Source organism: Python bivittatus, unplaced genomic scaffold (assembly GCF_059951505.1).
Source record: "Python bivittatus isolate LINGU-HERP-01145 unplaced genomic scaffold, Pbiv_v1 ctg000610_np1212, whole genome shotgun sequence".
NCBI lineage: Eukaryota > Metazoa > Chordata > Lepidosauria > Squamata > Pythonidae > Python > Python bivittatus.
In genome coordinates this window covers 60,576,516-60,598,118 of record NW_028277088.1, presented here as the reverse complement: position 1 = coordinate 60,598,118, position 21,603 = coordinate 60,576,516, and the positions used below count along the sequence as shown (strand labels likewise).

At 37.2% G+C, this 21,603-nt stretch overlaps 1 protein-coding gene across 3 annotated transcripts in view; it reads right to left on the bottom strand.

The window, feature by feature from the left end:
- SLC9A3 (solute carrier family 9 member A3) overlaps positions 1 to 21,603 on the bottom strand; it is an 83,811-nt gene that overhangs the window by 24,329 nt on the left and 37,879 nt on the right. For all 3 annotated transcript variants that reach the window (XM_025172540.2, XM_025172541.2, XM_088150220.1), the window contains 7 exons: positions 20,619 to 20,697; positions 15,611 to 15,788; positions 14,420 to 14,640; positions 10,090 to 10,292; positions 8,379 to 8,468; positions 3,764 to 3,834; positions 208 to 337 (listed from right to left, as the gene is read on the bottom strand). In XM_025172540.2, coding sequence (XP_025028308.1) covers positions 208 to 337; positions 3,764 to 3,834; positions 8,379 to 8,468; positions 10,090 to 10,292; positions 14,420 to 14,640; positions 15,611 to 15,788; positions 20,619 to 20,697 — 972 coding nt within the window. The remainder of the gene's footprint in view (positions 1 to 207; positions 338 to 3,763; positions 3,835 to 8,378; positions 8,469 to 10,089; positions 10,293 to 14,419; positions 14,641 to 15,610; positions 15,789 to 20,618; positions 20,698 to 21,603) is intronic.

Here is a 21,603-nt window from a genome sequence, read left to right as displayed (position 1 = left end):
AACAGTTTGATTGAAACTCTGACCCTTTTTATTTGCATACAATCCACATTAAAAATGGATAGAGCTTCAACACCTACCATCTTGACTTTCTTAACCTTCTGCATGTATATGTCCCTGGCTAGGAGTTTCATATCCAGTATCAATTTAGCATTTTGGGGGGGGGGGTGGAGGAAAAAGGAAATAGCATCTTTGTCATTATAAAATTACCTCAGCCACATAACTAATAGCATCCTTCATGTTGAGCTCACGGAAAACTTTAAGAATCCGGTCTCTAGTTTTCTGAGCAGATCTTCTCATAAGTACTTTGCTGAGGATCTGTCTGTCAAAATTGGACCATCTAATGATTTAAATAGATAACATACAATAGTCATATATTAAAAAGACATGTTGAATATTTTACTTGCATTACCAGGACTTGTATCTCATCCCAATGACATCCCAGTCAACATATTTATTATCTTTAAAACAGCTCTAGAACATTCAATGAAACTTTTAAAAATAATACTCAGTTGAGAATATAATATTCAAAAGAGTTTTCCTATATTGACAATGATTTGTAAATTGTAATTGGTAGGTGGTAAAGAACCTTTTTTCATGCCAAGGATCAGATGTGTATGATCTGTGGTCTATATTTGCAAATTGGGCAGGGCTAAGATTGAAAAATAGAAACATAAAATACAAATCCAAGTAATTAAAAAAATCCTGTATAAATCATTATCATGTTATGAAATATTTTGAAATGACAGGGATTTTGGTGGCAAAATTTGCCTTTAGGTTTGATAGCATACCTAAAGCATTCAGTTTTAGCATCAAGTCTATATAACAGAGCTATAGATAGAATAGACCTACCTGGCCAGTAATCTAAAGAGCAGACACTGAATATAGTTTTAAAAGCTTGTGAAAAGATCAAGATTTTTACTGTCATAATCAATATACAAAAACTACCTAAAGTAATATTATAATAGGATATTACATCTTGTAATTTGCATAATAACCAGGATAGATTTTTCAGGCAAATACTTATTCTATAATGGATAGATCTCATGTACTTTCCACCAGAAATGTGTGATTGTCCAGATCTGCCTTCTATTGCCATAACACCATCTACAGAGCATGAACAGGAAGAAGATGCAGAGGACCAGACTCCCAGCAGCAGCACCAGAAATGAAGAGGAATTGCCTGATGTGGAGATGCCTGCATTGGAAGATGATGAGGAAGCTGATGGACCACAGGTCAGACGCTCATTGAGATCCAACAAAGGTGTCCCACCACCATGACTGTCCTACCTTGCAGGGTTGGCACAATCCCTAGAGCCTCCCAACTGGGAAGTGGAGAAAAAGATGCCAGCCACCAAAGCATGTGTCTGGAAGGATGTTGCGCAGGAGGAAATCAATGCACTGCACCAGAACAAGACATGGACTCTTACCCAGCTACCTCCAGGCAAAAAAGCTATTGGAAGTAAGTGGGTCTTTAAAGTTAAACAAGATGTAGAAGGGAAAGTACAGCGCTACAAAGCGAGGCTTGTAGCACAGGGGTTCAGTCAACAGTATGGAGAAGACTATGATTCCACTTTTGCCCCAGTGGTCAGATATACCACTATCAGAATGCTTTTAAGCATAGCAGCTTCAAAGCAAATGCAAGTGAGACACATAGACATAAAAACTGCATTCTTACATGGCGAGATCTCAGAGGAGATTTATATGAAATAACCCAAAGGTTTCATCAAACCAAATGAAGCTCATTTAGTATGCAGACTTCAGAAGGGGCTTTATGGACTAAAACAAGCCGCTAGGGTGTGGAATGAAAAACTACACACCATGCTAACACAGTTAGGATACAAACAAGGCTATGCAGACAAGTGCTTATACACCAAATGCAATAATGGACAATTTTCTTACATTCTGGCATTTGTTGATGACCTCATAATTGCGACTGAAAATAACAGAAACTACTCCCAAATAGTAGAGCATCTAAGCAAAGATGTGGAAGTCAAAGAACTAGGAAAAGTGCAGGAATTCAGATGGAAAGAGAAGAAGGTGGTTCTTTTCTTCTAAACCAAAAACAGAAAGTCACTGAATTAATTAAGAGTCTGCAGATGCAAGAAGCGCACCCGGATGCCACACCTATGGCTACTGATTTTCTGAAGAGTCAAGAGGAATCAGAACTTTTACCTGACAACAACAAATACAGGTCAGTAATAGGGAAACTTTTGTACCTAGCCACAACCTGTAGGCCAGCCATAGTGAATGGAGTGGGGATTCTGAGCAGAAAAGTAAATGCTCCCACTGAACGTGACTGGACAGCTGTTAAGAGAGTTGTCAGATATCTAAGAGGTACCGCAAACTGTAAATTAAAATTGCTAGCTGACAGCGATCCAAAACTAATAGGTTACCCGAATGCTGACTGGGCAGGGGATGCAAAAGACCATAAATCCACAGGTGGTTATGTCTTTATGTTTGCAAATGGTCCCATTTCTTGGGGCAGTTATAAACAAAATTATGTAGCCCTGTCTTCCACAGAGTAGGAATACATTGCAGCTACAGAAGCTTGCAGAGAAATGGCCTGGCTCAACCAACTGACAAAAGACTTTGGATTAGTGCGCAAGAAGCCTGTTTGCCTCATGGAAGACAACCTGAGTTGCCTGAAGTTGTCACAGAGTGAGAAATTCCATGCAAGAACGAAGCACATTGGAGTGAAATATCACTTCGTGCGTGAGGCCATCCAGGATGGACTTGTGGACTTATTGCCATACGAAAGAGATGACTGCAGACATTCTCACCAAGCCTCTACCGAGAGACAGCTTCGAGAACCTTCGAGTCAAAATGGGACTCTGGGTGGTTTAGTTTAATTTTTAAAATTATAAATTATAAAATTTACATGAATTGGTTTTTGACTGAGAAGGGGTTTGTAGGATAATGCAGTCAAAACCCACAACTCCTGTATTCCTAGATAGGCACATGGAAGGAGGTGGAGAGTCTGTGAGGTCACTTCCTCTTCCTTCTTCACCATGCACTTGAGGTGAAGGCATATCTCTGAGCTCTTCAGCTCAGAGACAAATTATGGCCTAGTTTTGTAATTCAGTCAATAGTTTAAATTTGCCATTTATTTTTGCTACTGTAACTGCTGTTCCAAAAAAATACTTCATGTGAGTAAATGTTATTTCTGTTTTTCTTTACAAGAAAATGTGATCGTTATTTTGAGGGGGATAAAAGGGGTAATACCAGGTAAGATCCATCCCTTCAAAAATTACTGGGAAAAAATATATCAAAACATTTAAAAAACTAAAAATAATATTTGAATTAAAAATTTAATTTAATTAAATCCACAAATATTTTTATTAGGTATGATCCCAGAGAACATAAATGAAAGGTATCAAAATTTATTAAGATATATGCTAGCAGCAAGAATTAATCTGATACAGCATTGGAAAAGAGAAACCTTACCATCAATACAGGATTGGGAGACTAAAAATTGAAGAAACTGACTGAATGCTGTACATTCACAGCCTTAGTATTTTCTGATGATCTCCCATCCAAGTACTAGCCAGGTGTGACCCTACTTAGTTTTTCAAGATGAACCAAATTCAATTATCTCTTAACTGAGCTTAATAACACTAAAATCTACTAAAGAGAATTGCTATTCAGCAAATAAATATCTTATTCTCAGTAAATTTAAGTATTGGGAAGCCATATTTCAAATGTCATAACTTAGTAACCCTTTTATATTCATTTATTCCATTCCATTCCATTCTGAATCAACTTACTTGTCTCTTAAATAATTGTGTCCTATCTGACCAGATATATCTTCAATGGCTGAAAGAATGTGATCAAAGGCCTGTGAAGTAAAGAATATAACTTCATTGGATAATTAGAGAAAGTAATGTAAAACACTTTAAATGCAGACAGAGCCATGAAGAAATCAATTATCCTCAGAATAATTGGAATATTTTGCCTCAGTAGCTCACTATCTAGCCCAAATTTCCAGTTTTAAAACAACCAATCTCTAGACCATTATGTGACTCAATATGGAACACTAAATATTCAGGCACTATTATGGTCAATGGTTTTGTGAGAAAGAAGACTGCTTCACCTATTATGTGAAAACAGTAAAATCCAGATGCAGTGCCATCAATAAAGACAAAGTGACCTTTTATTTATAGAAGAACCTTCCCAGTTTATTTTGAACTCACTTTATTCTATCACCTTGGATTCTAAATCTAGAATTTTAATGTAACTGTTATTAGGCAATGGAATTTCTAGTCATAGCAGGACAGGAGTTTGTATTCTTTTAGGCTCAGGCCATATTTTATACCAAATGAAAATATTATTGTATGTAATTTGTAGTCCTTTACACAAACACTCTACCAACTTACATAGTTCATCTTTGCAACCATACATTAGGTGTTGACAGTACAGCAGCCCTGTAGGTGATAATGGATTATATGTGACTACTTTGCTATAAAGGAAAGAAGATGTATACAGGTAGTCCTTCCTTACCGACTGCCTCATTTAACCACCATTCAAAGTTACAATGGTGTAAAAAAAGGCTTTGCAAGCAATCCTCGCATTTATGACTGTCACAGTGTCCCGTGGTCACATGATCACCATTTGCATGCTTCACAACTGGCTCCCAACAAGCAGAGTTAATGGAGAACACAGAAATAAAATTGCAAGTCACGGTCATGTGATCTCACTTAACGACCATGGTGATTTGCTTAATGACCAAATGGGAAGTGACATCGTAAGCCCTTTGTGGTCACATGATGTTCTGTTTAGCAACAAAGTTGCCAGCCCCAATTGTGGTCACTAAGTGAGGACTACCTGTAATATATCCACAGAGAGTCAATATGGCATAGAACTTAGGGCGTTTTGGACTGGCACTATGGAATCCAGATTCTAGTTTGCCCTCAGCCCCAAAGCTCACCACTGGGTGGCTTTCTCTCAGTTCAACCTATCTCACAGGATTGTGGTTGTTGTAATGGGGAAAATGGGAAGTGGTAGTGCTATGTATGCCACTTTGTGGTCCTAAATAAAAGGTGAGATATACATCAATAATAACCAACCACCTGAACTCCAAATTACATTTTAGGAGATCTGGTGGGGCTTCAGCTACAGAGAATCCTAGAAGAAATTGATTTTCTGAACTCTTTCCAGTCTGGATTCAGACCCGAGCATGAAAATGGCATTGTAGATATTAGTATATCTACAGTATGTCCCTGGTAGGTATTAGGACCTGTGTGTCCCTTCTGATCCTATTAGAAGCTATGGTATCCAGTAGTGGGATCTGCTCCATTCCTTTATGAGTGGCTGGTTCTAGTTGATATGCAGGGGGGAGGAATGGTCATAACCATGTAGGATACCACAAGTCTCTCCCCCATTCTATCTATATATCACTACCTAGGCAATATTGGGGATGCTGCTGAAGTCCTGACTCAGTGCCTGAAGACTGTGAGAGCCTAGATGGATCAAAACAAGCTGAAATTAAATCCCCGCAAGATGGACCTAACATTTGTCACAGTTGGTCACAGCTCTGGATGTGGTTACATTCCTCCTAAAGAAGCAGGTCTATGATTTCAAGGACTTCTTGGACATTTGGTGCCTGCTAGAGCAGCAGGTGAAGGTCATGGCCAAAAGGGCATTTCTTCAGCTTTAGCTGCTGCATCAAGTAAAGATTTTTGGACTGGGGGGCCGTGATGACAATGACTCATGCCCCGATCTCCTCACAATTAATCTCCTGCATCACACTCCATGCCTTTGAAGATGACTCAGAAGCTAACATTGGGCCAAAATGCAGAAGCCCACTTTTTTGGTAGCAGATTTAGCAGTGTTAAATCAGGGAAACTGTGACATCAGTTATATATAAAGTGGTACCTCGGTTCACAAACTTAATTCGTTCTGCGACTCTGGTCGTGACCCGAATTGGTCGCGAACCGAATCAAATTTTACCATAAGGTTCAATGTAAATACGGTTAATCCATTCTTTTTTTTAAACCACAAAAATATGAAACAAAGTACAGTACAGTACAGTATGAAGAGAGAGAACACTAACCTTGCTTGAGGCGACTTCTGGCGTGGAGGACAGGAAGGCGGGTGGGGAGGAGGTTATTGTTTGGACGGAGAGTCCCTCCTCCCTACAGGAAGCCACGACCACATGTCACAGGAGGGAAAATGGCTGTGGATCCTGTTCGTCACCCGATGCAGAGTTCGTGAACGGAAGCAAAATTTTGCGAACAGTGCTGTTCGTGAACCGAATTGTTCGTGAACAGAAGCATTCGTGAACCAAGGTACCACTGTATTCTGGTAACTACTCCATTTTATCATTACAATGTGTTGTGAATATAAACACTCCCTCAAGTCCAGTTCAACTCCTGCTGATCACAGACACAAATCCATGAAGTTTTCTTAACAATATAGAAATGGTTTGTCATTGCCTTCTTATGACATGTTTTTTGACTTCTGAGATTTCCTGATAGTTTCCCATCCAAAAACCTAGTCTGGTTTTGCTTAGGTTTTTCAGTTGTAACTAAACTTGCTAGAAGATGCCACTTGCAGATTGTTTTGCAATATTAATGTGTTTGCACATATTTTAAGAAAGCCAGTTTGGTCTAGTGGTTAAGGCACCAGGCTAGAAAGTAGGAGACTGTGAGTTCTAGTCCCATCTTAGGCATGAAAACCAGCTGGGTGACTTTGGGCCAGTCACTCTCTCAGCCCAACTCACCTCACAGGGTTGTTGTTGGGAATATAGAAGGAGTATTAGGTATGTTTGCCACCGTTATTTATAAAATAATAAAGGCAGGATAAAAAAAAATCTTTAAAAAATGCAGTGCGCAGCTGGCCTTTTTACAAGCAATGTTTTGAACTATTAAAAAAGCATGGTAAATTATTTTTTCTCGAATATTTTAAAAACTTTATAAACTTTTACACTTTATTTGGTGGGCTACCAACATATTTTCAGGCATAAATTTACTTATGGACACCTCTTTTCATGTTGATTAGGTTTTCTGCACTATTGCTTTTAAATTAGGTCAATTACTGGTGGTTTAGCATGCTGCAAAGTGAAGTCCAATGCTATCTTTATTGTCAGGAATCTTTTGAGGAATGACCCAGTTCCACTCTAACCAGAAAATAAAAAGTAGATGTGGGGTAGAGAGTATTCTAGGTAGTGTTCAAGGGTGAGGAGAATAATGTGATATGGGGAATTTTTGCCTGTTTATTTTAATATACTGTAAATTGGTTTTATTTGTATCTATAATCTTATAAAAAATCCTCTTGTTAAATATTTGACAAATTTATTCCTGTCCTTTAGGATGATCAAGGAATGTGAGAAGAGGAGATAAGGAGCTAATAGTTATTCCAAATCTCTATAGTAAATGTATCAATAGTATTAAAATGTTTAGAAAAATCTAATACTAGTGCAAATTATATCCATTGAATTATTTCAGTTTCTAATATGGATGAATGCACTTAACTGGAAAATATCAAAGCAGTGTTTCAGATTTTGAATACTAAGTCTCCATCTCAGAATCAGAGTTGGCAGGTGCTATTTAAGCCATATCTCCACTTAGTTCAGGAATCCAGATCAAAGCATTCCGAACAGATGGCTCCTTCCTTTTGTTTAAAATGTATTATTTATCCAATCCAAAGTGTTTTTGTAATTATGTATTAGGTATGTGGGAAAACAGATTCACCCCTCCTCCAGATTGGCAGAGAAACAGAATGTTCTGGAGCTTACTGGAAATAACTGCAGTTGTAAAGATTTTGCCAGATCTTCCTTAAGTACTTTTTAATCATATATAAAAGGGGGGATAACTATGTTTTTTAAATTGGCAGCAATCTTTTCTAATCGTTACTTCTTAAGAACCTACCTGGAATAATGTAACTGATATGAAATGAAATTATTCTGATAACAAAGTTCTAGGAAATTCCCATTTTTTCCTATCAATTGTGCTAAAGAGGTTTAGAGCCTCATCAGTTTGCCTTCTGATAAAGTGGTGTTTTATGTTTACACCAGTGATCATTTGGTGAATGGGAAAACCTTGCATTATTTTTCATTTCCTTCACACAAGAATACGGTGAGAAGTATACACTAATCTATTGCAATTTTAGGGAAAAAACCCTCACATCAGTCATACTATCTAGTTTGACAGTTATGTCTGAGGCAGTGAATTTTCTTTTTGCAGCATGCATATTTACCACTAATTCTCTTACTCCTAATTCTCTCCATATTGCAAAGGAACAAGAAGCATAGGAATTCCTCAGCGTTTGAACATGAATATGAAATTGGAAGGTACATGGTGGTACTACAGCATTATTTAAAAGTAGCTGGTGGCAGGTTCTAGCTCCTTAATCTGTATTTCTTTAGAACATGAATTAGCTTACCCTGCCATGGAGCTTCTCATTCAGTTTGGGTTCTCTGTGTTCACTTTTTTTCACTTTCAACCACTGCACTAAAGGCTTGATTGTTAAACCCTTCGAAGGAAAATGGATAAATTACCTCAATTTTAATTAAAAGAAACAACATTACACACTTTAGATGCAAAAAGAAAGAACAAAACATACACACATCACTGAATGAAGATACTGATTTTAGGTATTTCTTTCACACATCATTAAAGTGGCTATGGTTAGGAAATAAATACATCCTGAACCCTGACTGATAAATGACTCTATTTGCTCCAACACACACTCCACCTGCTCCAATGAAGTTAATATTGTGTCCCTATATAATTACAACACATAGACATCTTCATTTATTTCTGGCTGGCTTTCTCTCAGTTCAACCTATCTCATAGGATTGTGGTTGTTGTAACAGGGAAAATGGGAAGTGGTAGTACTATGTATGCCACTTTGTGGTCCTAAATAAAAGGTGAGATATACATCAATAATAACTAACCACCTGAACTTCAAATTACTTTTTAGGGGAGCTGGTAGGGCTTCAGCTACAGAGAATCCTAGAAGAAATTGATTTTCTGAACTCTTTCCAGTCTGGATTCAGACCCCAGCATGAAAATGGCATTGTAGATATTAGTATATCTACAGTACATCCCTGGTAGATATTAGGACCTGTGTGTCCCTTCTGATCTTGTTAGATGTGTCACATCTACATAAACCATCTCTTATAGTATTCTGGAAACATTTTTAATGAGAGTTCTTTGCCCAGTTCCTTGTCCTATATATTTCCTTGTTGGCAAAACATATTTCATATAATTTTAGAACATATATTGTATTTGCAGACTAACATCAGTCTTCATAAAATTTGCTACAGGAATGTTGTAGTTTTTCTAAGTAAAATCAATGGTTCATTATCATTGAAATTATTGCTCAGAATCTAAGTACTATGAAAACTGTGTTTTCTGAATAGCAAATTTTATTATGCAAGTAAGCTTACCTTGGTTATATGGCTATCTCATGAAATATTTGCATTAAAAATAAATGTGTATAAATATATACATTTATATTTATTTAATTTTATTTATTTTGCGTATCCTAACTGACATTACAGAGTTGCTTTCATTTTTATTTTATTTATTATTTTATTATCTATTTATTTATATTTATTTATGTATAAATAAAAATATATAAATGTGTATAACTAAATATAAATATAAATAAATGTCTGACATAGAAACTGTAATTTTTATGTAGAAGAAATTGTAATTTGATTTACATGGTGTCGTGTAAAATAGGATCTCCTTATTTAAAATAGGAAGATAGTTCATGGTCTTTTATGGCCAGCTTTTCCCCCCAAATACTTTTTCTTTAAAATGGAAAGGTTATCTTCTGCTTTGGCAGTACAGAATCTATTTTTAGGAACTGTTTTGGATATATCACTGGTCTTTATCATAAAAGGCATGAGAAAGGATGTATCTCAAAAGTCCTTTATTTCCTACTCATTTGCTGTTTTTCTGTATAAACATGTATTATCTGACCTGTTTTTTATTCCTGAGACAGAAAACAGCATTCAAAGGGATCTTTCAAGTTTATTAGGCTAAAGACTACAAAAGGACATGAGGAGCAATGCATGTGTACAACCTCTCACCCATGACAAGCCCTTAATTTTTTCCTTCTAGGAAAAAACTGAATTGAATACCTGGAATATTACGGTGAAAAATACAACTATGATAGTTGTGCTGACAAATAGGTTTTTATCTTGGACTTTGTTTTCATCCAAAAGTACTACTAAAGCAAAGGCAACAGCACCACGGAGGCCACCATATGACATTACTACTTGGTCTATTATTCCCAGCTGGACCATTCGGTAGTGATTTAGAATCCAAGTCTGTAGAATTACACCTGCATAAACAAATGTATCAGAGTAACAAAAACAGTATCAGAGTAGAGCACGTTTCATTGGGAACTAGGACAGATATGATCCCCAAAAGATTATAATGCAAAATTATTGCCTGAACACAAAGTGATACTTCTTTACCATTTGCTTATCCTAATTGACATTACAGAGTTGTTTTCATCTGCATTAAACAATCTGTCACACTTAATAGAATTAGCTAGCTCATCCAAATCAATGGCAAAGAAACAACTTCTTTATAGTCTTTAAAGTACAGCAGCTAATTTAAAAGTTGTTAACTGTTCCCCACTGTAAATTTTTTGATGCTAATTCTGATACTGCAGAAAAAATGAACCAAACTTTAAAGATGCACTTGGCTAAGCTCTGCCAGGAAGCTAAACTCAAGTGGCCAAATGCCCTACCCTTGGCCCTGTTGAGGGTTACAATAGCCCCCCAGAAAGGTTGGGAGTTATTTCTTTTGAAATTTTATATGGGAAACCTTATCCAGTGGCTACCCCTTTGGCAAATGACACTCAGATGAATGTAATTGGAACTGAATTTGTGAAGCAGTATTTGGTTTGTCTGCTGTTTTGTCTTCTCTCCACAGATTTATATTAGCCCACTAGACCTTGCCCCTTGATGCTGATGTACATCCTTTCCAGCCTGGAGATTGGGTCTACCTGAGTACTTGGAAGAAGGAACTACTGCAACTCAAGTGGAAGGGGCCATATAAAGTGCTGTTGAAGACTCATTCTTCTCTTAAGCTTGCAGGTATGAAGCCATGGGTCTTTTTTCTAGAGTTAAGAAGGTGATACCCTGTCCAGCAAAATTACAGGAAAGGACACTGAATTCATCATGACATCCTAGTGGGTGAGGGTGTACCTCAAGAGTGGACTGTTGATCCCACAGAGGACTTGAAATTTTTGTTTAAGAGACAGAAATTGATTGATGGGCATAAGCCCTACACCAAGGATTCAAACTAGGGCACTGCTGGAAGACCCTCAAGCAAAAATCATAATATTTGGGCATAGTGGTAAAAATCATTCAGGGGATTCAAGAGAAAATATTTTTGTGTGTTTTATCTATTATTTTTTGTAAGGAATATGAGATTATTTGTTTTTGTTTTTTTTAATATGGGAGGAGTAGGTATGTGGGCCATAGAGCATAATCCTTTTATAACTTTTAGCATCTCCATGAGAAATTTGTTTCCAATATGGCAGAATAAGTCTTGTTGGGTATGTTCTTTGATGGTCCCAAGTAGTTCCACAGGATTTTTAATGGTGTCTATTTCTTTAACTGCAGCCAACATGACCTGGTCTCCCTCAACACACTCTAATCACACTTGGTCTGAAACTTTTAATAGAGACTCCTCTAGGTATATTTCTGTTATTTCCAGACCTGGTGAATGCTGTTTTCAATGCCCTGTCAAATCAGGGGAACCAAGGTTAGGTTCATGCAACACCACCATAATAATGGATGATAAAGAAAATAATTATTGGACAGTGCAGAATTCTGCCTTGAGTCCTACCTTCCAAGTTGGGAATGGTGCCAGGTATGTTTATTGCAGTTCCCCTTATTAGAAAAGTTATTGTGCAAAAAAACATGAATTTTAAAAACTGTACTTTTCAATATTCAATTTCAGGACATAGCTGAATCATGTATACTTGTTAACATACTAGAAATCTTACTGGCCTTTTAGGATTTACAGGATATTATAAATTGTAAATAGGATAATTAGGGGTAGGTCTCTGGCCTTTCTGTGATGAGGATAATAAAGCCTTTTTGGTTCTTATTGGGTTTGTGGTACCAAGGCTTATCAGAAACTGCCTGTTTGATGGTCTGGAACATGCTATTTAGCCTGGCTCATTCCTCCTACCACTATCAGGCACTCTTTACCAATTGGGAAAATTAGGCTTCATAAAAGGGATGCTATTGAGGATAATCAAAAGCATCCCATAACGTGGAAAACTCTAGATCACTTTTCTGGAGGCTGTGTGATTTTTGTGGCCTGTGTAGGCATGGGGTGGCGACTAGGAGAGGTGATTATTCACCTTCAAGGCCTCCTTGAATTATAACTAATGAAACTACCACAGCTATAGTTAAGCTTTCCACTGAAGTCAAACAATTGAGGCAGTTATTTATTTATTTATTTATTTATTTATTTATTCATTCATTCATTCATTCATTCATTCATTCATTTAATTTGTATGCCACCCATCTCCTCTGGAGGGTTAGCTAAGTTAACCTCCTCTGGAGGGTTAGCTCACCAATTACCCCTTGATTTTATTCTGGCAGCTCAGGGAGGGACCTGTGCCTTAATTACTCAAGAATGCTGTGTATTTGTTAACAATACACATATGGATATTGAGCAGCGAATGCAACACATCATGAAAACAGTTCATTCAGATGCTGGCAAACACACCGTCTGGCGCCTTGGGGACTGGATTTGGTCTCTATTGCCTGGGTTTGGCTGGATTAAGACTTTGTTTTTAGTTTTTGTTTTAGGACTAATATTATTAATGTGTTTATGTTGTATTCAATGTATCCCTAGCCTGTTCGCTTCGTGTTTCCCTTACTTTCGTTTAAAATCCCCTGCTTTAAAATACAGACCTTCTTCTATTCCCTTATACCTGGAGCTTCAAGATCTTTCCCCTAAATTAAAGTAAGGCATGTGACCCTATTTGATCATAGTGTCAAAGCCTCAAAGGGGGAAGTGAGGGACCAGCTGAACCAAAGTGACTCCATGTTTGTTCTCTGAATGACTCTGCCTGTTGTTGGGCAGGGAACAGCAGTTGATTAGCATATCTCACATGTAATTAGAAAACCATCAGAAACCAGCTGCCTTAACTGCAAGTGCTTTGAAGTGTAACAATAGGAAGTTTCAAAGACAATATAATAGATAAGACTGGAGCTTTCTGCGGGCATATTTGTTATCAGTCTTAGAGGTATGCAATACAAGCAGGTCTGTTATTGTCCAAAGCCCTGTAGCTCCCAGATGCTGGCTTTATGGGAATGTAACAGCTAGTTTTAGAATTTTAGAATTTATGGCTTTGTTTTTCTGTTGAAACTTTTTTTTTAACAACTACAAAAAGGAGCTCACCAAAGCCATATGCTGTGCTCGCTTTGGGAAATTATCCCCTTGCACCCTTTCTTTGTGCAATATTTTCATACTAGAAATGAGCAAGGTGCATTACTATTTTCTTATCCAGATCTCTTAAATAATAAAAATGCAATATTGGAAATCAGTTACACAGAAAATAAAGTCCTTGTGAAAGAGTGAACTCACCATCTGGAGCGAGCAGGCCCTTTTTTCCTTCCTGGGATCTAGCGTTTTGGTGCTATCCGGGAAGGAGGGTTAAAACAGTCCCACCCTCTCCTTAATTGGAGAGTTTATTTTATAAAAAGGGAACTGAAAGCACGCATGTGTGTGTTAAGAAAGGAGTTCTGAGGTGCTGCCAGGAAGACAGCAGAGAGTCAGGAAAGAGAAGACTCCAACCCAAAGGTAAGCATCTCAGCAGTAGTCTTCAGACAGCAAGAGAAAAATGTCAATTCTTGGAGCTGCAAGACCACTGAGAGGCAGAACTGAGAGATGGGGAGGAAGAGAGCCTGAAAACTAGACCAGAAACTGAAAACCCAAGCAAGTCTGTAAACCGAACCAAAGTGTGCAGCAGCCCAGATGCAGAGCTCTACAAACCTAATCCAGACACAGAGGACTGTGAGTGCTGCAGGGCGGGGGGAAGGGGGGAGGGAAAAGTCCAATTGCAAGTCTATAAAAGAGTGAAAAGAGTTTTCACATGCAAACAGACTGAGATTGGCTACAAGAGCTGAAGACCTGGGGGAAAGGGAAAGATTTAAAAAGCTAAGGGCTAAGAAATAGTTAAGATAAGAAAAAACCATAGTGTTACACACATAGGAATAAGAACATAGAAATAGAACATAGAGATAGAAATGTATAGATTAAATAGGAATAGAAATAGAAAATGGTTAAATAGTAGAATAAGACAGTTTACTTTTTGTACAAGCAAATAGTTTTGTGTGGACAAAACAAATGTATCTGTGTTCTGCACCATATTAAGAAAAATGCTAACAGTCCTATTTAATTAAGAATCGTAACAGGTAGAACCAATTCTCTTACCAATGATTCTGTAGATAGAGATGAAAACCAGTGTCAGGAGTATGAAAGCAGTGTTCCAAGTCCAGATTTTAGGATTAACAGCAGAAATTCCCAGGAACATAAAAATAATAGTTTCCGCACCACTTGCTAACATTTTCATAGAATATCTCACAGTGGTAGAAGACTGTTCTGAAATATTTGCTTTGACATATTTCTGACAGCAGATACCACAGAATGTTATCCTGGAAAAATACAACAAACATCTTAATCATGTATCCTTGTGATCCTTTTTTCTAAATTGTCATTTCTATTAAATTAGCATAAAGTATAAATAAATTAATGAGTAAATTAAATAAATACATCTGCTGAATAAAGTGTTTACCTGGCAACCCACACTGTGAAGGTCATAAGTTTTCTGTACTTGTGATTTTAAGTAACAGTATCATCTCAGGTGGTTTATTACATAAAATAGCTATTTCTGAAATCTCAGTTAGTGGTGTTTGAACTGGATATCTAAGTAAAACTTTCCTATGTGGCAGAAGCGATATTATGCAGGTATGTTCTCATAGCATTACAGAAATTGTTGCAGCTCAGCTTTGAGATCTTATATAGCTATGAGAGATAAGAAAAGCCCACTCATGCATCCTTTGTAACAATGGTCTTTGCAGTGCCATTGGATTACATGCTGTTTTATGTAAAAAGAACTAGCAGTAATGTGACATTGTAGTTAGGGCAGTTTGCAAGCAGAGAGAATTACGTATTACCTGTAGTTTTAGAGTATGTGAGAAGCCAAAAGCAACCTCTTAATTGACAACGTGAATCTGCTTCTTCATACCCTGCCTAACATACCATCTGATTTGTTACTGAACTATCAATTTATAATTAATCTACACAACAATGCCCCAATTCACAGACTCTCTGGTTGGATTCCTGACCTGGACTGCATATGCCACCAGCTAGTTAGTCTTGGATTCACAGAACAATTCATATAGACTCACATTATTTACTCACAAATAGGAATTATTTCCTTTTGTGTTCTGTAGCTAAATCTTTTTATCTGTATAATGTAAATACCAGGATAAACTGATTCTCAACATTAATATATTCATTTTTTAACTTTTAAATCCAGATAGATCACTTTCTCAGGTTAGTGAGAAACTGTAATTTAAATGACAACTTTCTCTAGTAACAAAATAATTAATTGAAACTTACGCAAGGATGGCAGATAGTGAGAGCATCTCTGCTGTCAAGTAAGACAGATAAGAAATGACAAATACAAATCCAGGCTCAATGATTCTGACATGCTTTGTGAAACGAGTGACAAGCGAGAGCAGAAATGCAAACATGATGCCAATAAAAGTACCTCCAAGGCTCACCACAAAGAAAGATACTGCAATAAAATCACACACAAATAGCACTTACTTTTTACAAGTAAATGGTCTTGTTTTTAGTTACTTTTGCTGTTTACTAGTATTCATACAAAAGTACAATACAGATAATTTATTTATGATACAGTGCTTTTTTTTATTACTCCAAATATTGTGAGGCATTTTTTATACTGTTTACACATGGCAAAACTAGCCAGAGCTAAAATAGAGGGCAATGTGTGACAGCTGAGGCCAGGGTTGTTATGCAATTAAGGAACAGAATCAGTTCATAAGATCAAACCACAGGTTGAGAACTGTGAACTCATGAATCTTGAGACAGGACCCTAAGAGAGAATTTCTCCAATGCCCTTGCCCCAATCTTGACTAAAGGCACAGTTGAGAAGCATAGATTTAGGACTTAATCTCCTTAGGAAGGTGGAAGGGTCATAAAGATCAAAAAAGAAAACATGTATAAAGGGACATCTTCCCAGCAAGTGTATCATAAAGGGATATTACACTCCTCACAACAATGCTGAAGAGATAAGTTGGACTGAGAAAGTCTGTGTACATATGAGGGTTGAATGAAAAGTTAGAAACATACAAAGCGTTATAATAATCAGAAGTCAATTTTACCCAGAGTTGCATGTAGTTGCAACTATATTTCCATCTTTGTCACCCAATTAAACTAAAATAAATGAAATAAATGAAATACCATTAAAGACAAAACACCATGGTCAGACACAACAATAACTATTATTCATTTTAAAAAACAAGGATCCTTTTAGTAAAGTTATACTGACCTATACCTCTTTTAACTTATATAGAACTATGGGTATCTTAGTAAAATATTATAGCTAAAGCTTTGTTATTATTGATTGAACTGCCTGTCCATTATTCTTATTTTTTAGCTACAAAAATTAAAAAAATCATTAGATGTATAACATAAAAATGTGAAGGGCAATGCATCTCTCTCACAGATCATATCATCTGAATATCTGAACAAGATTAAACTTTTTAAATTATATCATGAAGTAATATAAGTAATATTAAGTAATATTATATGCAGTCAAACAGGGATAGTTTGGAACACATCTTCAGGTAAAAATCAAGGGCAATTATGGCAAAAGCTAAGGATTTCATTCTTTTCTTTTGGAGCTATTGTTAGGGTTTTTAAAATGCAGAGTATGCATTTTATCTACTGCTCTGTGATGGAATGGACTTATGAAGGCCAGGCTCAGGGAGATAAGCGTGTTCTTAGCCCCCAACAGGACCGTGGGAAGTTCAAGAAGATGAAGCTGGCACCTCCCTAAGGAATTCATGGTCTTGTGGCTGGCTGGCTTGAGAACTAGGGTTCAGTCTGGTGAGATTTCTGTCTTGAGGTTGAAGCTAATAAATGCAACAGAACTATTTGCATTGTCTCTTGGAGTTTTTGGGCTGAACCTGACAGTTCTAAGCAATAACTTCCCTTTCTGGCTCTGGCTCAGTCTAATATCCTCTTTTGGTTTTTCTCATTTTTTAAAAGATGGGGCCCTTGAGTATACCACATGTACAGCATATAATCTTCAGCCCCCCAAAAGAATGCCCATCGGGGATTATGCAGGCCTCACTCTTTTAATATGTGCAATATACATTAAAAAATAGTGGGGGTTCTAGTGCATGGTTGGAGGAGGAGGCTTCACCAGGGCTCTCCTGAAGGTCGTAAAGGGAAGGCAAATGGTGCAAGCCTATATTATATGTGGGAAGGGAGGGAGGGAGGGAGGGAGGAAGGAAGGGGGGGGGATTTCTGAAGCTCCCTGCCAGCTTCCCACAAGCAAAGTCAACGGGGAAGCCGGCAGCAAGTTGCAAGTCGCTCACGCTCCCACTACTTTTTTGCCCTTGGTCATTCTCTTTCTCTGTTTAGGTAAGGAAATACCTCTGATACGATGACCCGATGGGTCACGGGTTGTCTAGTGATACGCTATTTTTTTCTCTTGCTTTTTAATCTCTTGCTTTTTAACAGAGCTCAGATATACAGTAAAGAAGAATTGTGGGTATTTTAGAATCAGATTCCTTTATACAGTACATCTTTTTGCTCCTAACTTGCAACTTAAATTCTTTTTAAATTCTGAACATTAAAAAGTTTAATAATTTTTTTTGAAAACCAGAATATAATATTTTATTCAGAAAGAAAGAAGCAAACATATTTCTCCCTTAGAATGGGGATTACAATGGTGTGATTAAGTGAGCTGGAGGATCATATCAAAATTACAATTCAAAATTCTGACAAATGATGAAAAAAGAATAGCAAACAATAAGATCCATTTCTTTTCTAAGACTGCAATCTTTTGTACAGAGGCAGTGGACTGACTTGGCTAAATTTCCTCCTCGGATTTCAGAGGAAGAAATTATTTTTTTCTTATCTCTCTACCAGCTTACTTCGGGAAAGTGAAAACAGAGGCATGGCTGCACTTGGATAGTGGCATGCCATGAGTTAGGGGTCACCCTCCACCATGCTTTCAGACTGATCAAATGCTGAGATCAGCCATAGGACTGGTTCACATGAATCCCCACCTATTGCTTGCAATATGAAAGATTAAAAAGAAATGGCCAGGGAGAAGACTTTCAGAAGCAGACATATGGTATGATAGAACTTTCCAGTGTGAAAGCAATCCAACTGAATTTCTGTGAATTGTATAAATTGCTTCTAAACTACTAAATGGAATTAGAGTAAATGAAAGATAAAACCTTGTACAAAACATAGGAAGATAGTTTGTGAAAATCTGAGCAGCAGTATTAGAGAAAATCTGTACAAAATAATAATAATTTATTAAATGTATCTGCGGCCTGACTCCCAGAGACTCTGGGCAGTTTACAAAATGTGAAAAACATTTAAAAATAAGAAACAAGAAAACACAAAACAAAAATGCACAAAGATGGCAAAGATAACAAACCCAGATGGGAACAAAGAAAAAGAAAAGGGGGGGGGGTCAATCACACTTGCCAAAGGCCTGAGCGAAGAACCAAGTCTTCAAAGTACTAGTAGGGTGGAGGGTGTTCAAATCTGGTAGGGGGGAACCTCATGATGAAATTATATTTAAATTTAGCCTTTATAATAAAATGAACAGAAATTATTCAATTAAGAATGCAATCACATATTTTTTTGAAAAGCGTTAAGCAAAATGGAATTCTCTCTGAGGCTAGAGAGAAGACTCTGAACTTGAAAGGGAGAAATCCAAACAGTGAATTTCCATGTTTATTTCAGAGAGTTTCTGTAGAGATTTTAACACCCATTCCTTCTATGATACTAGAGCTCAACGTTGAAAAAGGAAGAATAGGCAAAATAAGGATAGACTGAAGTAGGCACCAGATCTGGATCTAAGCCTCTTTTGCTCTTTTATCATCACCTCAACCTATGGAAAAATTTAGATCAGGCCTGGTTTTAATTTTAGTTTCCAGTCCAATAATTGCACAAGAACACTTTGCAAATTGTTAGTGATGAATCATGCAGTTGCAGAGTTGAAAGAGGCCATGTAGGCCAATCTCCTGCTCTATAGAGGAATTCAAATTAAAGAATCCATGACAGATGGCTGTCCAGTCTTAGCAGGAAACACATCTGTAAAGGGGAACTCACCTCTTGCTAACTAGTTTTATAGTTAAACTGTTCTTACTTTGAAAATTGGTTTCTAACATTCACCTAGAATCTATCTTTCTGCAATATAAATTTTTCTCTTGGACTTCTGTTGTGTAACATCCCTTCAAGTACTTGAAGAGTGTCATCAAATTCCTCTTCAGTCTCCTCCAGACTAAGCACTGTAGTTTTTCAATCTGGTTAAATGATTAAATAAATTATGGGACCTTCCTATTAAAGAAAATACATTTTAATAGAATGTTAAGTAAATAAACAAGCTATAATGTTGCAGTAAATTGGTTATTTTTAAACATTTTGTAGAAATAATACAGGTAGTCCTCATTTAGCTACCACAATTAAGACCGGCAACTCAATTGCTAAGTGATATGGGCGCTAAGTGAGAAATCAAGAGAGTAAGCAGGTACACAATGGGGAATACACATAGAAAGGAATGTGCTGATGCCAGCTGTTTGCCTAGAGCGCTTGGGGCTGGGAGGTCGGAGCGTGCTAGGCAAACAGCCAGTGTATTCCCCATTGTGTGTATGCTTACTCTCTTGTAATCCCTTTTTCTCCAAACTCTCTGCTCTATGAACGGGGGGGGGGGGGGGGGGGGAGAGAGAAAAAAGGCACAGGAGAGATTGCCTAAACAAGTGATCTTTTTAAGTAATCTCTCCTGTGCCTGATCCATTTTTTCTCCCTCCTGCCCAAAGCTGAGAAATTGGAGAGAAAGGGATTTCAAGAGAGTAAGCAGGCATACAGTGGGCAATAAACCAGCTGTTTGCCTAGCGTGCTCTGGCTTCCAGCCCCAAGTGCATTAGGCAAATCACTGGTGTCAACGCATTCCTTTTGATGTGTTTTCCCATTGTGTGCCTGCTTACTCTCTTGTAATCTCTTCCTCTGCAATCTCCAATCTGTGAGGAGGGGAAAGAAGAAAAACAAAGGGTCAGGCACAGAATAACAGTACCAACTGACTGTAATGTGAGCATGTGACTGAGAGAGAGAGAGACACTGTGAAGGTTGTAAATGCACGCCTTCATTGCAAAGTTATTTTTTCAGCACCATCGTAACTTTGAATGGTTGCTGCATGAGGCAGTCAGTAAACAAGGTCTACCTGTATATTATTTACATATTAATTTCTGTTTTTCAGTATATATTATTTGCAAGATATAGGAACATAATAAGCCTTGTATTTTCATATACACACGCACACACACAAAAAATGCTAAGTAAATAAATAGCTACCAACCTATGCCTTTTATGCAGTCCACACCAGTTACATTTTTAGCTCCTATTGAAACGAAAGACTCAAACACATTATATAGTACCTAAGAGGGAAATAAAATTGTGGTTTCATGAATAAATGAGACAAAATTAAAATACATTAATTAGAGTATAACATTTAAAATTTGTGAACAAACATTGATCAAATGCTTATGCAAAAAGCCAACATATATTTTACTGTATAAGGAATACAGTAAAACAAGGATGGGGAAACTCTATTTAATCTCTCTTCCTTCTGAAAAACTAAAATTCTTTTTTTTTTTCATCTTCCAAATTAAGTTGAAGAAAGTATTTAAATAGAGATGAATATGGGGGGGGGGGTAAGTTACACCTGAGAAGGAAAGGTCTACCTCCAATATCTACTATCTCCTATCATCTGAGATACCAGTTGGTTTTCTTAAACCCTTCCATATACTCCAGTTAGAAGTTTTTCCAAAGTATGAGAGTATCATATGTGGTACTATGGTTGAGTATATCGTATATGAATGTCTGTATGTGAATGCATCTTTTAGCTAGGAGATCATGTTGGTACTTAAGACCAACGCACATCAGCAAGATCCAACACCCTGGGAGATTATCACATTAGAGAGAAAGTGGAATACTGAATTATGTTGTAGAGTTCCTAGGCACCAGGCTGAAATATAGAGTATACAATGGGGACATTTTCAAACCCTACAATTTCAGGGTGTCCATGGTGTTTAACATCACTGGGGATGTGGTAGAGGGAATGAGTGTTCCAGATGACATTTCTTTGGGAGTTTACCAAGAAACAAAGTAGAACTCCCATGGGCTCTCACCCTGACACCCAAGTGAAAGGAGGGCAAGAATAGATTAGATAAATGTCAGAATAGATTAAATAAAATGTTTCTGGGAAAATGTAACAAAATATGGAATGACTGCATATAATATAATTTCAACCCTTCCAGCTCTGGCATGGAAATTCTAAAACA